At 39.9% G+C, this 19,531-nt stretch overlaps 1 protein-coding gene across 2 annotated transcripts in view; it reads left to right on the top strand.

Moving 5' to 3' along the window:
* Positions 1–19,531, top strand: part of Zbtb11 (zinc finger and BTB domain containing 11) — a 36,545-nt gene that overhangs the window by 12,321 nt on the left and 4,693 nt on the right. For both annotated transcript variants that reach the window (XM_028867498.2, XM_028867499.2), the window contains exons 4-8: positions 6,812–7,653; positions 8,173–8,349; positions 12,498–12,743; positions 15,264–15,408; positions 17,858–17,975. In XM_028867498.2, coding sequence (XP_028723331.1) covers positions 6,812–7,653; positions 8,173–8,349; positions 12,498–12,743; positions 15,264–15,408; positions 17,858–17,975 — 1,528 coding nt within the window. The remainder of the gene's footprint in view (positions 1–6,811; positions 7,654–8,172; positions 8,350–12,497; positions 12,744–15,263; positions 15,409–17,857; positions 17,976–19,531) is intronic.

Here is a 19,531-nt window from a genome sequence, read left to right as displayed (position 1 = left end):
AGATATTGTACTTGTGTGTGATTATAATTATGTGTGTGTGGTGAATGTGTTTGTTAGCATGTATAGTGGGCTACAACAGGTGTTTTTTCTCTATTGCTCTCCATATTTATTTTTTGAGACCAAGTCTTACTCCAGTCACCATACCTGAAGCTCATCATTTGGGCCAGGTTGCTTGGCCAGTGAATTGCAGGGCCATTCTGTTTCCATTCTCTCCCCAACTCCCCAAACACCACTGAGGTTGCCAGCTCTGTTCCTGTGCCAGAACCGTGGGTTTGTTGTTGCTCTTGTTACTATGGCTCCGTAACAGAATTTCAGGTCAGATTTTAGGATCCCTGCAGCATTGTCCTTCCCGCTTAGTATACCTTGGGTTATCATAAGGTGTTGTGTGTTTCTACATAGATTTATGATTGTCTTTCTAATTATATGAGGAATGTCCTTGTGAGTGTCAAATCTGTGTACTGCTTTCAGTTAACAGCTATTTTGATAGTATTAGTTCTGCCAGTCTATGAACAGGAACAGGGCTTCCATGTTAATAGTGCGATTAAATAGTGTCTTCAGTTTTTTTCCCCCTTCACTGTCTTGAAGTTTTTAATTGTAGAGGTCTAGTTTTTGTTTTGTTTTTGCTTGGAAAACTATTATTAATGAGGTTTCCCTCTAATTTCTTGGCAGATTTGTCATTGATATATAGAAAACCTACTGACTTTAATAGTGTGTATGTCCAGCTACTTTTCTGAAAGTGTTTTTCTAAGAGTTTCCAATGTTTTTAAAGTCTTTTTTTTTTTTTTTTTTTTTTTTGGCATGTGCATTGGTATTTTGTCTCATGTTTGCCTGGGTGAGGGTGTTGGGTCCCCTAGAACTGAAGTTATAGACAGCTAAACTGCTATGTGGATGCTGGGAATTGAACCTGGGTCCTCTGGAAGAACAATCAGTGCTCTTAACCACTGAGCCATCTCTCCAGGCCCTAGAGTCTTTTAAGTCTTTTAAGAATCACATCATTGTAGATGAGGATAGGTTGTTGTTTTTTTGGTTTTTTTTTTTCATTCTCCCCTTTCTGATTTGTAATTTCTTTTCTCTTGCTTTATTGTTTATCTAAGACTTCAAGCAATATTCATTAAGAATGGAGAGAGTGGGCCGGGCGGTGGTGGCGCACGCCTTTAATCCCAGCACTCGGGAGGCAGAGCCAGGCGGATCTCTGTGAGTTCGAGGCCAGCCTGGGCTACCAAGTGAGCTCCAGGAAAGGCGCAAAGCTACACAGAGAAACCCTGTCTCGAAAAACCAAAAAAAAAAAAAAAAAAAAAAAAGAATGGAGAGAGTGAAGCCAGGCACCACCTCAGCACTCAAGAGGCAGAACCAGGTGGATCTCTATGAGTTCAAGGCCAGCCTGGTCTACAGAGGGAGATCCAGGACAGGCACCAAAACAACACAGGGAAACCCTGTCTCAGGGGGAAAAAAATGGAGAGAGTAGACACCAGTCTGGTCTCATTCTAGAAAGTCTCCCTTTTGTACAATGTTGGCTATAGGTTTGTTGTAGATCGATAGTCTTTATTATGTTGAGGTATGTTCCTTTTATTTCTAGTTTATTTGGGGCTTTTTTGTCCTGAAGGCATGTTGAGCTTTGTTGAAGGTCCTCCTGCTATCAATTGAGATTATAAAGTGGTTGGTTTACTTACTTTTTTCTTTCTTTTTTTAGACAAGGTGTATCTACAAAGCTTTGCTGAAACTTGTTAAATTGACCATGCTAACTGTAATTCACAGAGATTTACATGCCATTGCCTCCTGTGTGTAAAGTCATGGGCTGCCATGCCCTGCTCTCATGTTGTTTCTATTCTTAAGTCTATGTGCTGTATTACGTATGCTTTATTGGTTTGCATTTGATGAATCAATCTTGGGTCCCTGGATGAAACCACTTGGGAATGGAGTGGGGGATAGTGTCTTACCATGTAGTTCTGGCTGTCCTGGAACTCATTGTGAAGACCAGGTTAGCCTCAAATTCAAAGAGATTTCCCTGCCTCTCCCTCCTGAGTGCTGGGATCAAAGTATTTGTCTACACCTGGTGCCTTAATGTGTTCAATTTACAACAATACTGTTCAGAATTCTTTTCTTTTTTGTTTTGTTTTGTTTTGGAGGCAGGGGCAGCTCTGGCTGTCCTGGAACTCACTATGTAGACCAGGCTGACATTGAACCCATAGAGATCTGCCTGCCTCTGCCTCCCAAGTGCTGTGATTAAAAACATGCATCATTGTGCCTGGCTCAGAATTTTTGTCTGTGTTCACCAGGAAAATTAGTTTGTAGTCATCTCTCACTTTTTATTTTATTATTTATTAGTTCGTTTGTTTCATGTTCTTATCCAATTTTATACCAGGGTAATGGTGGTTTCTTAGAATGAGCTTGGCGTAGTGTCTCTTCCTTTCTGTTTTATAAACACTTTGAGGAATGTTGGGATTAGCTAGAATCTGGTCAGCTTGAAGCTTCCTGCCTGCAGTCGTTCTTGTTCTTAGGCATCCATGGGAGCTCAGGGTTTAATAACAAGCTCTCTGTCAAGATGGTGCCCAGCTGCTGCTCTCTGAGTGATTCAGGGACAAGTGGAATGATTTCTTTTCTCTGCTAGAGGTGTGCACTGAGAGCAGGCTGCCCATCCCTTACCTAGCTTACCTTTTGAAAGTGCTTCCCTGCCCACCCCACAAGGAGCTGTAGGGCTGAATTGTGTTGATTTTGTGGATTTAGAAGTTCTCATTCTCTTTGTACTTGAGTTGTTGTTTTAAAGATTTATTTATTATGTATACAGTGTTCTGCCTGCATGTACGCCTGCAGGCCAGAACCAGAAGAGGGCACCAGATCTCATTACAGGTGGCTGTGAGCCACCACGTGGTTGCTGGGAATTGAACTCAGGACCTCTGGAAGAGCAGCCAGTGCTCTTAACCTCTGAGCCATCTCTCCAGCTCCCTGTTTTTGTTTTTCAATATAGGGTTTTCTGTGTAACAGCTCTGGCTTCAAACTCACAGATTAAAGGCAGTCACCACTATTCAGCCTTTTTTTTTTTTCTTAATCCACCACACACACACACACACACACACACACACACACACACACACACACACACTAGGTCACGGAGAAGTTATTTCTGGCCTGCTAGCTTGCCCTAGTAGTTCTAGTTATTTGATTTTGATTAAAATGTTCTGGAGAGAGGGGTGGGGGGAGAGGGAAGGATGAATGTGTGTGTGTGTGTGTGTGTGTGTGTGTAAACAAGCTGAAGGTAAAAATAAAGTGGAGTCATCAATTACCTCGTACAAAGGCGCAAGCCTTTGTATTTCTTCTTTTGAGAACTGTATTCAATTCATTTATCCATTAATTGGCTGAAAGATTTGGGAGGAGCTTTCTCTCTCTCTCTCTCTCTCTCTCTCTCTCTCTCTCTCTCTCTCTCTCTCTCTCTCTGTATATCAAGGGTGTTTGATTTTTGTAGTTCTTCATGTATTTTGGTTATTAATCTCAGTCGATATGTAATTGCCAGACTTTCTCCCCACTCTGTATGCTGTCTCACATTTTTTCCCTTTGCTTTTCTTTTTTTTTTTTTTTTTTTTATACTTTTATTTCTCTGTGTAACTTTGCACCTTTCCTGGAACTCACTTAGTAGCCCAGGCTGGCCTCGAACTCACAGAGATCTACCTGCTCTGCCTCCCGAGTGCTGGGATTAAAGGCGTGCACCACCACCATCCGGCCTTTCCCTTTGCTTTTCAATTTCAAGAAATCTCACTCATCAATTCTGTCAAAGAGTCCTTGCCAAGATATGGATCTAGTGCCATTTTTCTTGAGCAAACCCAGTTGCCCAACACTGTGTTAAAGTAGCTGTTTTTCTCCAATGTCTGTTTGTCAAAATAAAGTTCTAACTAGATGGGTGCATTGCTATTGAATTCCATTGTCCCAAATGTCCTCTGTCACGTTGGCTTTGTAATATATATAACCCAGGCTCGGTACTCTGGATCTCCAGCACTGCTCTTTCTGCTTAGAATGGCTTTTGCTGTTTGCATTGTTTAGTTTCCATATGAATTTTAGTTTGGTTATGTTTTTTCCCCAAGTTCTGTGAAGAATGTCATGGATTTTGATGGTGTAGTGCATAGCTGTTCTAGCCTTGAAGCACCACCCCTAGTGAGGTAGCAGGTAACTGTTACACCTGCCTATGACCTTGAAGTACATGTCCCTGGGGCGTGGCTGCTCAGGGAGACCCTCAAGACCTGGGATGCACGGGCGCCTCTCTTCGCCTCCTGGTGATATTGGATGCTGAGATATTGGACCAGGCAAATCAGCGGGACCTTATGATAAATCTCCCATCGTAGTGAGTTAACCCCTAAACAAATTCTTTTGTTCATTAAATAGATTCCATGGGTTTCTTGAATTATGATGAAAATTATGTTGAATCTGTAGATTTGAGAATGTAGCCAATTTTATAAAATTCATTCTGCCAATCCCTTTGTATAGCAGGTCTTTCAATCTCCTGTCTTGTCAAGTTTCTTTATGTCATCCAGGTATTCTTATCCCCTCTCCACCCCTATACACACTGTCTACACTCTGCTCTTTTCATATAACGGTATATCCTCCTAAAACACGGAGATAATACATAGAGACAAAGCAAGTGTTTTTATCCAAACTATATAAACTATGGGGCTTTTATATACATAGACAGACAAGTCATTAAATCATATACTAACAATAATCCATTTTGACTTTTTACCTAATGTCTTTTTAATTTCTAAGTTCAAAGATCTAAAAGGCAAGGGGAAAATTTAGTCATAAAAATTCCTCTTAGAAGGAATTCCAAATGACTAAGTGTCTAAAATAAGTGGTGTGTTTAAAGTATTGTAAAGAAAGTAAGAAATTCTGCCGGGCAGTGGTGGCGCACGCCTTTAATACCAGCACTCGGGAGGCAGAGCTAGGCGAATCTCTGAGTTCGAGGCCAGGCTGATCTACAGAGCAAGATCCAGGACAGGCAACAAAACTACACAGAGAAACCCTGTCTCCAAAAAAAAGTTAGAACAACAAAAAAATACATGTTTTTTTCTCATTTATCCCCTACATTTAAAGTATGTATGCTTGATGATCATAAAATAGAAAGGAAGAGGAAAGGAGGGGATTTTTTTTAAAGGAGATGGGAAATAGAGTAGTATCATATGACTACAAGGGGGCTTTGGGAGGAGGAAGGGAATCATCTGTCTGAAGGGGGAGGTGTTTAGTAGAGACCACAACGAAAGAATGAAGTATAAGCACGCATAGAGAGAAGTCAACATGAAACCCCTAGCTTGGTTTGTTAACCTAAAACCAAACTCCAGAAAGATAAGCACTTTTTTTGGACAAGGGAAAGAGAAAGTGGTGTTGGATTTAGGACAAGGGAAAGAGAAAAGCGGTGTTGGGTCTAGGACTGCGCAGGTGTGCTGTGCGCTGACTTTCACCTGCTGTCTTGTACAGCTTCTTCACCATCTGTTTGTGAAAATAGAACTACAGTCATCACTGCAGAGTGCTTTTCTCTTACATTTTAGGGTGTGTGTGTGTGTGTGTGTGTGTGTGTGTGTGTGTGTGAATTTAAAATGAAAGTAAAGCACTGAGAAGCAAATTGAACTTACCCTGTTACAAGAAAATAATTCAATATTTCATAGTATTAACTAATGATTATACAATAATTATTTTATTCCTCGAATCTAGGATAAACCATCTAACCAAGTTATCTATCCTCCTTTTTCTTTTTGTAATGAAAGTTGGGCATCTATACCCATTTAATCTGCTTTTCAGCTACAGTTTCAAAGCAGAGTGGTTATGCCAGATACCTTATGACCTGCAGTATTTATCCTTTGATTCATTGCAGAAAGTATTTAATACCCCTTGCTTTAAATTGTAGTTTTTGTTTTTGTTATTTTGGAGATAAGATTTTATATATCCCAGGCTAGCCTTGAACCTTACGTAGCCCAAGAGATGACTTGGAACTTTGACCTTCCTTGCTCCAATTTGAGCGCTAGAATTACAGGGATACACCACACACACCTGGTTTTATGTGTTAAGGAGATCAAACCCACTGGCTCCTGCTAGTTGAGAATTCTAGCAACTGAGCTATATCTACATCCCTGGGCTCAAAATTTAGGTTGTTGTTTTTTAATACACTTGTTTAGTATGGGTGTAGGTGTGGGGGCATTTGTGTGCCAGGCAAGACACAGTTGTAGAAGTCTGAAGACAACTTGTGGAAATTGGTTCTCTCCTTCATCATGTGGGTTCTAGGGATTGACCTCAAGTTATCAAGTGCCTTTACCAGAGTCCTCTCACTGGCTCCAAATCTCAGTTTTTAATGTACACAGGTAAAGCACTTTGTTCAATTACATTTTTATATGGATTACTACTATTAGAAAATATAGCTATCTATAATAAGTGAAGAGAGGGGACAGGTTGGTTGGTCCCTGTCTATTCACTTTCCTACCCCCTCCCCTTTTTTACCCTCTATTCTCCAGCAACTGTTTCTTGAAGGGCATTGTGGAACCCCCAGGGTTCTAAGGAGTACAGTTTGAAAATGGCTGCCTTATAACAACTCTTGAGGTATAAGTCTGTTATTATTTTCTTCTTTATAGTGGTTTAGAAACTCAGCTCATGGATGTGAGTTAGTCAAGGTTGTTTAATAGCAACCAGAAATTAGAGAAAATCCACTGATAACTAATTGTAGAGTAATGGTAGCAATTGGCTTTTCACTATATTCTTGTCACAAGTCTATATTATTCATAGAAAGTAGTTTTGTAATAGTTTGACTTTTTTGTTCTTTGTTTTTTCTTGTTTCATACAGGTTTTTGTAAAGCAAGCTTCCTTCCTTTGCTGGAATTTGCCTATACCTCTGTACTAAGTTTTGACTTCTGCAGCATGGCTGATGTAGCTATCTTAGCTCGCCATCTTTTTATGTCAGAAGTTTTAGAAATTTGTGAAAGTGTGCATAAACTAATGGAAGAAAAGCAGCTAACAGTGTATAAGAAAGGTGAAGTACAAACGGTCGCATCTACTCAGGACTTGCCAGCACACAATGGAACTACAGCAGCACCTGTGATTAGGAATGAAGCAACCACAGCTTTGTCAAGTGAACTTGGACATTGTGAAATTGTACTGCTGGTAAATGGAGAATTGCCAGAAACAGAACAGAGTGGGGAGCCAGGACAGCAGCCTCTTCCGCAGGTTTCTCCAGAGGCTGAAGCTAGTGTGTCCCCTGTAGAGTGTATAACTAATCCCCATTCTGAAATAGGGACTGCTAGCTTAGAAACAAATACCAACCAGACAGAAATAGAGACGGCAGTCATCAGAGAGGAGGGCACAGTTGATAATGTTCATCCTAACGTTTCAAAAGAGAATGTAGTCGATATTTCTCAAGAGGACAGTGATCCAGGAAGTGACACATCGCCTGGGGACATCAGTGCCACAGACTTTCCCGATGGTAGTAAGAGCCCCGAGCATCCTCTAAAAGATCAGGAAGCTCCGACTGAGACCACAGAAAAGACAGACTCAGGCCCAGAGGATGATACTTACAGAAGTAGGCTCAGGCAGCGGTCTGTTAATGAAGGGGGCTACATCCGGCTACACAAGGGCATGGAGAAAAAGTTACAGAAGCGGAAAGCCATTTCTAAGTCAGCAGTTCAGCAGGTATGATGTGAAATAGGCGGTTTTTGTCACTCTAGCTGAGGGCATTCTAGTAACGAACTCGTGCCTACAGAAAGAATTGTAGGAGGGGGATGTGCAGGGAAGGGGGAAGCAGTTTACTGCTTGAAGTATTGTATTACAAATCCCATGACTTTAAAAATGATACTGAGCCTAGACATGGTGTTGCATGTGAGGCAAGAGGGTTGCTGTGAGTTGGAGGCCAATCTAGGCTGCATAATACCAGGCCAGCCTGGACTACTACCAAGACCACGTCTTGAAAAATAATGAGTGTGTTTTCTTTCATGCTTTTTTTTTTTTTTTTTTTTTTTTTTTTTTTGGTTTTTCGAGACAGGGTTTCTCTGTGTAGCTTTGCGCCTCTCCTGGAACTCACTTGGTAGCCCGGGCTGGCCTTGAACTCACAGAGATCCACCTGCCTCTGCCTCCCAAGTGCTGGGATTAAAGGCATGCGCCACCACCGCCCGGCGAGTGTGTTTTCTTAGATTGTGTTTTCTGTCTGCTCAGGTGGCCCAGAAATTAGTTCAAAGAGGGAAAAAGATGAAACAACCCAAAAGGGATGCTAAGGAGAACACTGAAGAAACGTCTCATAAATGTGGGGAATGTGGAATGGTTTTTCAAAGACGATATGCCTTTATAATGCACACATTGAAACATGAAAGAGCTAGAGATTACAAATGCCCGGTAAGTACCTGGAAAGCTAACTGAAAATGACCCTACATTCATAAATGGAATTCATCTGCTCTGTTATCCCTACTACAGTTTTTGTTTTGTTTTGTTTGTTTGTTTTCGAGACAGGGTTTCTCTGTGTAGCTAAATAGAAGATGAAGTCTTACACTGTGACTCAGGCTAGCCTCACATTTGAGGCAGTCCTCCTAATTCAGGCTTTCAAGTACTGGGATAACAGGCATGCATAACCACACCCCCAACCATTTATTATATTGCTAAAAGATTCTGACTCATGTTATTATTTGCCCCACCCGAATACTCTTTCTTCTGTGCATCCTCAAGAAGAGGACAGTGGGGCTGGAGAGATGGTTCAGAGGTTAAGGGCACTGGCTGCTCTCTTCTAGAGGTCCTGAGTTCAATTCCCAGCAACCACGTGGTGGCTGACAACCATCTGTAATTTACAAACAGTAAACTTGGGGCTACAGAGATGGCTCAGCAGTTTAAAACATTTGTTTTTCTTGCAGAGGACCCAATTGTGGTTCCCAGCACCCTCATGGTAGCTCACAACCATCTATAGGCACATGTTTGATGCACATACATACAGGCAGGCAAAACAGTCACACACATAAAAATTAATCTAAATTTTAAAAAACATTAAAAGGTAAGGTAGCAGAAGAGGAGACCTAGGCAACTAAATTCTGTCTGCCAATAAATGTATAAAGTGATTCTGTGAATTTGAATTAGATTTCCAATAGAGAAAGCTGAGAATACATCACTTTTGTATTATAGAGCCAACAAGTCCCAAGAATTGAATTTGCTGATCATTTTGAGTTTAGGAGCAATTATATTATCACCTTTTGGCCAAGGATCTCCCTTCCCTTTGGGGGGAAAATTATAACTGCCCTGGGGAGGACAGTGTACAGTGAGGGTAGTTATCTACCCCAAACCAGAAAAAGGAGTTTACTTACTGAAAATTGAAACCTTTCAAGTTCTCTCCTTACTCAAGTTCCATGATGTTAGGACTCAAACCCTTAACCTTAAAACAAAATGTTTTCTCTGCAAATAGAGAAATCTGAAGGTTAATAACAAAAGACCTGATGGTATTGCTCTCCAGAGCCTCGGGTTGATACTGAGAAATCCTGCCTCTACTTCAGTGTTGATTGGTGCTGGGGATAGCATCCAGGGCCTTGCACATGCTAGTTACATACTGCACCACAGTTAGTTGGTTTTGTTTTTGTTTGGTTTTCTGCCCAATTATACAAAAACAATTATACACAAATTTTTAGTTGTTTTTTTGTTTTTGTTTCGTTTTCTGCCCAATTATACACAAATCTTAGGACAAAAGATTCCAAGAAAGGTTGAGGAATCCAAGATCTTGATAATAAAAAAAAAAACCTCTCCCAAGCAAGAAGGAGTGGTGGTATATTCTTATAATCATAGCATATAGAGGCTGAGGCAGGAAGAGTGAGTTCAAGGAAAACCTTGATTATATAAATGAGAAACTGTCCCCCAAAAGAAATAAAGTCCACAAAATATGATTTATGTAAAAAATAAGTTGCATCTGTGAAACACCCAAATACAATAAAGCCCCCTGTATTATTAGATTCCATACCCACAGATTCAAACAGTGCATGTTAATATTTGCAGGGGTAGAGGGATAGTTCAGCCCGCAGGAGCACTTGTTGCTCTTGCAGAGGACTCACGTTTGGTTTCCTGCACCCATCTGATAGCTAACAACCATTTGTAACCCCAGAGGATCTGACTCTCTTCTGACTTCTGCAGGCACCAGGTATGAACGTGGTGTTTGTACATATAGACATGTAGACAAAATCCTCCTCACATAAACACAACTTTTAAAATGTTTACAATTTTTTTCCTATACTAAACATGTACAGGTCTTTTCATTATTCCTTAGAACTTTTTTTTGGTTTTGGTTTTTTGAGACAGGGTTTCTCTCTGTAATAGTCCTGGCGGTCCTGGAACTCACTTTGTAGACCAGGCTGGCCTCGAACTCACAGAGATCTGCCTGGCTCTGCCTCCCGAGTGCTGGGATTAAAGGTATGCATGACCATCGCCCGGCGATAAAATACTCTTACCAAAGGAATTGAAGGGGAAAGGCTTTATTCTGGCTGCAAGAGCTTGAAGTAAGTGTTGGTCCCATCAGGTCCACAGTCAGGAAGCAGAGCGCTCTGAAGAAGGGCTGCTGCTCAGCACTTTCCCCCTTCATCACCTGTCCTGTCCTTTGTCACAGCACCAGGAAGAGCAGTCAAGACAGTGTTAGATGTACATCCAGGGGCAAAGGCACACTGAGGAAAACAGCAGCTTTTAAATAAAATACCCATGTCTCCAACAAACAGATCTGACTGGAAGACTTTTAAATAAAATACCCATGTCTCCAACAAACAGATCTGACTGGAAGACTTTTAACTTTATTATGATGTGACCCCACTGTAAATGGAAGAACATCTAGATAGTAACAAATACTTCAGAAAAGTTGGTGTGTACAGTTGAATAAATGTCCCAGAAAATAGAGCAAGAGAATCAGAAAACAGGAGTGAAAATAAATACGAAGATTAGATTGTTTTGAAGTTTTTAAGTAATGTTTCTAGAGCATGGATAGAAAGAAGAGGAGAAAAAGCCAGATGTTTTCATCGTAAAATATTAAATCTAGAGCAAGGCATGTTGGCGCCTGCCTTAGATCCCAACATTCAGAAACAGCAGCAGATGGGTTTCTGTGAAATTGAGGCAAGCCAGAGCTACACAGAGGGACTAAAAAAAGAGAAGACATCATCCTAATCCTCTGGTTTTCACAGATCCCCGCCTTCTGTCTCAAAAAAAAAAAAAAAAAAAAAAAAAAGACACACAAAAGAAGGTTGTGCCTAAGACATTGGATAGCAAGAAGAAACCTATATGAAAAGATTATTACTATGAAGTTTGTATCTGGGGACATGGATGAACAGTGAAATTCAGAAAGACAAAAATTAAAATTAGAAGACAAGGGGACAGTTTGTTTAAATTTATAGTGGTGAAGATTTTTAGTGGCCAGTTGGTAATATAAAGAGACATAAGCAAAACAGAAAATAAAAAGTGAAAGGATCAAAGTATATCATGCAGCAAAGTATTGATAACATTCATAACCAATAACCAAGTATAGTGGCTCTCTAATTCCAGCATTCAGAGGTTGAGGCAGAAGAGTCAGACTGGCCTGGACTTTAAGGTAAGTTATAGGCAGACTGAGAGAACCTGTCTCACACAAACAAACAAAACAAAACAAAACTGATCTTATATGAACTAACTGTAATTAATGTGACATAACTGGATTATTAAAGTGAGATGATGGGAATCAATAACACAGTGTGCATAGGACGAATCTAAATGCACTCTACTTGGTATTAGAAAATAAACATTAAGAGACAGTAAAAATTAATTCTAGAGGCCAATACAGAAATGATGAGTCAGGAGATTTGGTTTTTTTTTTTTAAATAAAAAAAATTTTTTTAAATAAATTTTTAATATGGTGAGCATATATATCCTCAATTTATGAGCACATAAGAGCTTTCCTGAACCCCAGTAACTATAAGATAAAATCTGAAGACTTTCATAGTCTTAACTTTTCTACTTTTTCTAGTCCCTGTTTCATTTCCACCGAAAACTCTTGGTGTTTATATATTGATAATACTTTCTGCATGTGTTCTGGGGTAGTCTCTTGGTGATTGTGCCAGGATTCAAACTCAGGACCTCACACAGATTAAGCAAGCCCTGTATCCCAAGTAACATAAAAACTCTACTATTCCTTTAAGACCCAACTCAAGCCTACTCTGATTATGCCCTCTTAAATACTTAATTCTCTCCAGAGTCTTATCCTTCTCATGTTTATAATCTGGTACCTAGTACTTTTTATTTTTATTATTTTTTTGAGACAGGGTCTCATATGGCCTAGGCTATCTTTTGTGTGTATATGTAGGTGATTGTGTACCACCCAGCATCAGTTGTGTGTCAAGTACTTAACCAACCCTGAGACATCTCCCCAATTCCATATATATTAACTTTTAAACCGTGTATTTGTTTATTTATTTTTATAATTATAACCAGAATTGGCAAACAGAAATGTGAATTTTCACTTAACATTTTATATAGGAAGAACTTTCATTTTTCTTTTTTAGTTATGTAAAAAACAGTTTCAGTATAGTGCCTCATTGCGAGCACACCTTATACGACATACGAGAAAGGATTCACCCAATTCATCTTCATCCAATTCCACATCGAATGAGGCGTCAGGAACATCATCTGAGAAGGGAAGAACCAAAAGAGAATTTATATGTTCCATATGTGGAAGGACATTACCTAAATTATACTCTCTCCGAATACATATGCTGAAGCACACAGGGGTAAAGCCACATGCATGCCAGGTAAAGGCCTGTTTCTTTCACTACTTAAAGAAGATTGGAGATAACTGTAGTGATGACATGGGTTGATATGTATTCTCTGAAGTCATCTTTACTCTTCTAAAATGTTAGGGAAATTTATCTTTGGTTTGTTGCCTACATTAAATGTGATTCCCTGTTGTCTTTAATTTGAAGTTATATTTAAAATTTTTTGGTGTCCAGAGTATTCTACTGAGTGAGAATAGCTGTTTATCACCCATACCATCGCTCAGCCTTTAGTAGAAATTACCTGGAGTGAAAAAAAAAATGTACGGCATAAGCAAATACAGCTCAGGAAAAGTCCTTCCTAAGCTATCGTTTTGTTGTTGCTGAGGATTGAGGGGAAGTAAAAGCCAAAACTCTGGGTTAAAGAATCCTGTGATTATCCAGCTTTGGGCTGTTTGATACATGGAACAGTTTTGAGCAACACCGATAGCCTTACATTTAAACATGGCGATCTGTTTTTATTATCAAACAATTGCATAACCAATATAGTTTTGTTATTGTTGAATTTTTTTTAGAACTTCATACATGAGCGCTGCATCTGCATTACTTCTGCTGCTCCTCCTGTCTTCAACTCTTCCTGTGCCCCCTTCATTTATGATTGCGTCTTTAATTAGTATTATATGTGTGTGTGTGTGTTGTTATATTTGTATGTATGCACACACATGTGCATACATATAACCTGGGTCCACTTAGCTTTGCTCATATGTACATACATGTGTCTAGGGCTGACTACTTGGGATTGGACATCTTATGTGGGAACTTGTCCCTGGAGGAGACTGACTCTCCCTCTCTCAGCAGCCATTACCCCCTTACCCCACCCATAGCTCTTCGTATAGGGGTGGGACCACGTGGAATTGTACCTGTCTATTTTTGGCTTGTCAGTTGATGTTGTCGTTGCGGAGCTAACTGTATTGTTGAGAGTCAATGGGTGTAGTTTCCCTGACAGATGGAGAAGACACCATCCTAGTCCTCTGGTTTTCACACATCCAGTCCCCCACCTTTCTGAGATTTTCCCCGAGTTATATTTTTTGGAGTTGGGAAATCATAGTTATTTACCCTCTTCATTGCTGTGGGATGTTCTGTATGACAAATGTATTGCTCTGTTTGGTTAGTAAATAAAACACTGATTGGCCAGGCAGGAAGTATAGGCGGGACAAGGAGAGAGAGTTCTGGGAAGTGGAAGGCTGAGTCAGAGAGACGCTGCTAGCTGCCGCCATGACAAGCCAGATATAAGGTACCGGTGAGCCAAGAGCCACGTGGCAACGTATAGATTAATAAAAATGGGTTAATTTAAGATAAAAGAACTAGATAGCAAGAAGCCTGAGCCATTAGGCCAAACAGTTTAAATAATATAAGAGTCTGTATTTATTTTATAAATGGGCTCCGAGACTGGCGGGTTTGGTGGGAGCTGGGAGCTGGAGAGAAACTCTCCAGCTACACTTCATTTTGACCTCTTGGATCTCTGTAATAGTCTCCATCTAATGTAGAAAGGAGCCACACTTATCTGTAGGAATAAAGATAAGTATTTTAGAATGGTTAGAAAATATATTCGTTTAGGAAAATGGCAGTAGAAGGGTCTCCGAGCTCTATGACCTCTCCAGCCACAGGTCTCTTTTTAAGCATCTTACTACATGAAAATAAAATGCCTTATAAGAGAACCTTTCGCCGGGCGGTGGTGGTGCACTCGGGAGACAGAGGCAGGCGGATCTCTGTGAGTTCGAGGCCAGCCTGGGCTACCAAGTGAGTTCCAGGAAACGCGCAAAGCTACACAGAGAAACCCTGTCTCGAAAAACCAAGAGAGAGAGAGAGAGAGAGAGAGAGAGAGAGAGAGAGAGGAGAGAGAGAGAGAGAGAACGAACACCTTTCATCCATATTTAGTATTTACCAGCTCCTGGGCAGTCTGTTTTATTTTTATTATCACTCACTATTTTTTTCTTCACTGTTGCAATTATTTTTCAGATTAAGCTCTAAAGTTGCTCATTCATCAGTTTAAACACTGAGCGTTAGTTTTAGCATCTGTTCTTGAGTGTAACACTACTCAATGTGTATTCCATGGAAAATAAGCACAGAAATAAGAGTAGGAAAGCTCTCGGAGCTGTTGACATTGCTACATTTGTTGTACTTAACAAGAAAATTTCCCAAGGGATTGGGCAAATTGAAAATAATTTGTTCTTCATCCAGAGTCTGAGAAGAACTATTTTATATGGTGTCTTAAGCTTTCATGCCTCCTTAAGGTGTGTACCTTGTCAGGCTGGCAAGGATAACACAATGGTTTTTCCTACTATTGTGTGCACTTTTGTACTGAATAAGAAAATGAATCAGCTAGCTAAGATTTTTGGTATTTGTGGCTTTATCTTTGACATTGTCTTTTTGCTAACTTTAACATAATAAATTATAGTTATTTAACATTTCTGTTTACAGTAATATTAGCATTTTTTGTATACAGTCTTCAAAAATAAATTCTTTTCTGTTTCACTGCCTTAAACATTTCTTTGTTAGGTCTGTGGAAAAACTTTTATCTATAAGCATGGTCTAAAATTACATCAAAGTCTCCATCAGTCACAAAAACAGTTCCAGTGTGAACTGTGTGTCAAGTCATTTGTTACCAAACGGAGTCTTCAGGAACATATGAGTATTCACACAGGTAATTATAAAACTATTGACATAGTTATATTTTATATTTCTAACTTAGTATTATGTTAATTGGTTATACTGTAATTACATCGGAACATTGTAGTCCAGCACTTGGGACCATGAGGCAGGAGGATGATGAGTTCAAGGCCAGCTTGGGCTTCATAAAAGTTCTAGGCTAGTCTGCTCTACATAGCTGGGCTTTGTTTCCAATTTCTCTTAACCCCCAAGTAGAAGTAATTGTATTAAGATGCTCATAAGTTAATATGTGCAATCTTTTAGTTAGTAATAAAATTTTAAATCTTTCTTAAATACAGTTTTTAGAAATGTTCTTTTTTAAAAATTCACTTAATTATTTTGTATGTTCGCGCGTGTGTGTGTGTGTGTGTGTGTGTGTGTGTGTGTCAGTTGGGTACTATATATAGTTATGTTTGTGGAGGTCAGAGGACAACTCTGAGGAGTCAGTTCACTTCCTCCATCATGTGGGCACCGGGAATTGAAGAGAAGTTGAAAGGGTTAGCAACAAGTGCTCTTTACCCACCGAGTCTCCCATACTTAGGTTCAGTGTGCTGTTAATTAGCAAGAGTGTAGGAATGGCCAATGCTGCTGAACTTCTGTTTAACCCAATTACTATTACAGTTCATAAATTACTCAGACATGGTATATTCTTATACAGTGGCCTTTACTAGTATAGTCATTCATCATCCTGGCTGGCCTGGAACTTGAACTGTAGATCAGGTTGGCCTAGAACTCAGATCCTCCTGCCTCTGCTTCCCATGTCCTTGGATTAAAGGCATGTGCCATTATGCCTCCCAAAATGTCTAAAGCACATCATCAGGTAGTCATGGCAGTGACCCTAGTCTTGGTTCCAATTCCGTTTCTGTCAACCTGTTCATAGCAGTGACAGATAGTCTGGGTCAGGGAGAGCCGAGCTGCCACAAGTATGGGATTCCCATTCTGCATGGGGTTGGAAGGATGGGAGACTGGGCAGAGATGAAGGGAGCAGTAATAGTAGCACCCCTCTTAGCCTGGAGGTTCCCCTCTCCACTTCCTTTGAATGGCTTTTTCTTTTTCTTTTTTTCACAGAGCACATGCTTTGTTTATTTGTATTCAACCAAGGATCACAGCACATTACTATGTAACTGACTGCCCTCACTGAACAGTCATATTAGAAATTTCTGGAATACAATGGATATAGTTATAACAAGTTTATTCTCCAAAAACTTATAGTTCATTCCAGTACATACATATTATAACATGTTAACCACTTTCCAATTGTTGGATTCAAAGACTGTAGCATGAACCTTAAAAGTTCTTATTAATAAAATCAAACCTGAGGCCAGTTATTGGGGTGAATACTGGAAGGTCAGAGAGATAGAATAAGCCACAGCTATCTCACCTTGCCAATTCCTTAGCTGGTCTTGTCTCCTCAGACTGGAGGCCTCTGAGTCCTCATCCGGAATGGGGCTCAGCTGAATTACTGCTCAAAAGCCTGAATGCTTAACCAGCCACATGTTTAACCAGCCAAATGCTTAACCAGGCCAAAATCTTCTAGTTTCTCGTCCTCACGCCTTATATATCTTTCTGTTTTCTACCACCACTCCCTGGGATTAAAGGCTGGCTTTCTGGGATTAAAGGCGTGTCACCATGCTTGGCTATTTCCAATGTGGCCTTGAACTCACAGAGATCCAGAGGGATTTCTATCTCTGGAATGCTAGGATTAAAGGTGTGAGTGCCACCATTTTCTAGCCTTTGTATCTAGTGGCTGTCTGTTTTCTGACCCCAGATATTTTTATTAGAGTACACAATATTTTGGTGAACACAATACCACCACATCTCCTCTCTTTTTGTCTAAAATTAAAAAAAGCTTATAACTAATACAAGAAAAAACTATCCAATAAGTATATACAATATATACAGCCAAAACTTACATTAATGATGTCTAGTCCATTAACATGACAGATTCATATGAAAACTCCATTATATATATTAACAATGTCCAGTCCAGTAACATCTGATAAACTCAGACCAAAAAATTTTCATTACTTATCTTATTTAAAACAAGTAGTTCCTTTTTAAAAGTAGATTCCATAATCTCCCCTTTTATCTTATCATATGAATGGCTTTTTCTTTTACCACTCTGTTCACCACTTCTCCATCGAGGGCTCCTGTCCTCTTCCCTCCTTCCTTTCCTAGGAATGTTTCAGGGCTGTGACTCACCTCTCACCTGCAAAGGTTTTGTGTCAGGGACACAGTACTATCACAATATGTTAAGTTTCTTGATGATGCTATAGTTTTGAAAGGAAATAGAAAATTTAATGAAGTTTTTTTCCAAGTTTTTGTAAAATGACACTGTTTCTGTGTTTTCTTGATAAAATTTGAACTTCTGAAATATAACTAAATTATGTTGAAAAGAGGGCCTACTTACAAGATTTATAACATGGCTTTTCATTTTCTCACAGGAGAGTCCAAGTACTTTTGCTCAGTTTGTGGAAAGTCTTTTCACAGGGGCTCCGGACTTAGCAAGCACCTTAAGAAACACCAGCCAAAGCCTGAAGTTCGAGGCTATCATTGTACTCAGTAAGTGTTTAATATGTGAAATTCATTTCACTTATCTTGGCTGGCTTATTTGAATATTGCTTTTTTTTTTTTTATAAGATAACATTTAATTGTAATTTCAGCATACTGAGTGATCAGTCTGCCTAGCTGTTACTATTTGTTTTCAGAGTTTTTTAAAGAGTGATTGAAAGAGACTTTCCAAGGTCCTTCCTACCTGGGGTGGAGACAGTAGAGAGAGGTGTACAACTAGCTAGGCTCCTTTGTAGGGTTCCTTGAGGCACTGTATACTGTTTCTCCTTCCTTATGAATCTTCTCTATTCACTTTCCAAAATTACCTGTTTTTCAATTGAAGTTAAATTCATAAAATCAAAACGTAATCACATTATGTCACATTGAGTAGGCTCAGATGCACCTGCCAGCATCTGGGGGTCATCCCGTTCATCTAGGTATCACCAAGTACCCACTGGTTTTCGGACAGCTGGCAAGGAGCACTACTATGTTTTCAATTCACAGTGAGAATAAATCTAGTGTTTGACCTGTCTTTTTTTTAAAAAAAAAAAAGGTAGCCGGATGGTGGTGGCACACACCTTTAATCCCAGCACTCAGGAGGCAGAGCCAGGCAGATCTCTGTGAGTTCGAGGCCAGCCTGGGCTACAGAGTGAGATCCAGGACAGGCACCAAAACTACACAGAGAAACTCTATCTCGAAAAACAAACAAACAAACAACAAAAGGAAAGTAACCACCTTAAAGGGAGTTTTTTAATACATTCATAGTTTTGTACAAAGAGTCAGCCTAACAATTTGCCATCTCTCTTAGCATTCACTGGCAGGTTGTGCAGCTTCAGGTCAGCCATCGACAGCACAGTGCCTGTGCAGATGTATCGCAGCATGTTTCCAGTGTATGCATCCTGCAGCTTGATTCCAGAAAGAGAGAAAGAATTTTCAAAGTTCTTATTCCCCAAGCACCTCATTCTCATGCTTGGGATATTTGGGTTTCTACAACATGTATTCCTTGTCTCCAAGAGACACCGGCTACTGTATTTGGTTTTAAATGTTCTCAACAAACAACTCTACTCCAACCACACAGTTATGGGAGGGTTGGGATATAAGTAAAAGGCAAAGATGGGCTCCTTCAGCGAGCTAGCCAATTGTTTTAAACAGTCATAGTTCTAGGACAGGCCTGGTAGTGCATGCCTTTAGTCCCAAAAATCAGGAGGCAGAGTTAGGTAGTAGATCTCTGTGAGTTGGAGGCCAGCCTGCAGGTCTACATAGTGAGTTTTAGGACAGCCAGAACTACATATTGAGACCCTGTTTCCAAAAAAACAAACAAAACAAAACAATCATAGTTTTTTAACTATAGGTCCGTGTAGTACTAGGAACCCTCATTAGGAATGCAGGCTGTTGTTTTCAAGGCTGCTGCTAAGCTCTAGGGAACTAGGATAAATTTAAAATGCCCTGAAATCTTAGGTATGCAGTCATTGTTTTTCCTAAAGACGTATTTATTTTTATTGTGTGTGTATGTGTGTTTGTCTGCATGTGTGTATGTGTACCATGACTGTGCCTGGTTCATGCAGAGG

The sequence above is a fragment of the Peromyscus leucopus genome, chromosome 12 (assembly GCF_004664715.2).
Source record: "Peromyscus leucopus breed LL Stock chromosome 12, UCI_PerLeu_2.1, whole genome shotgun sequence".
NCBI lineage: Eukaryota > Metazoa > Chordata > Mammalia > Rodentia > Cricetidae > Peromyscus > Peromyscus leucopus.
Note: the sequence above shows the minus strand (reverse complement) of the source record. Positions and strands in the feature narration are given on the sequence as shown.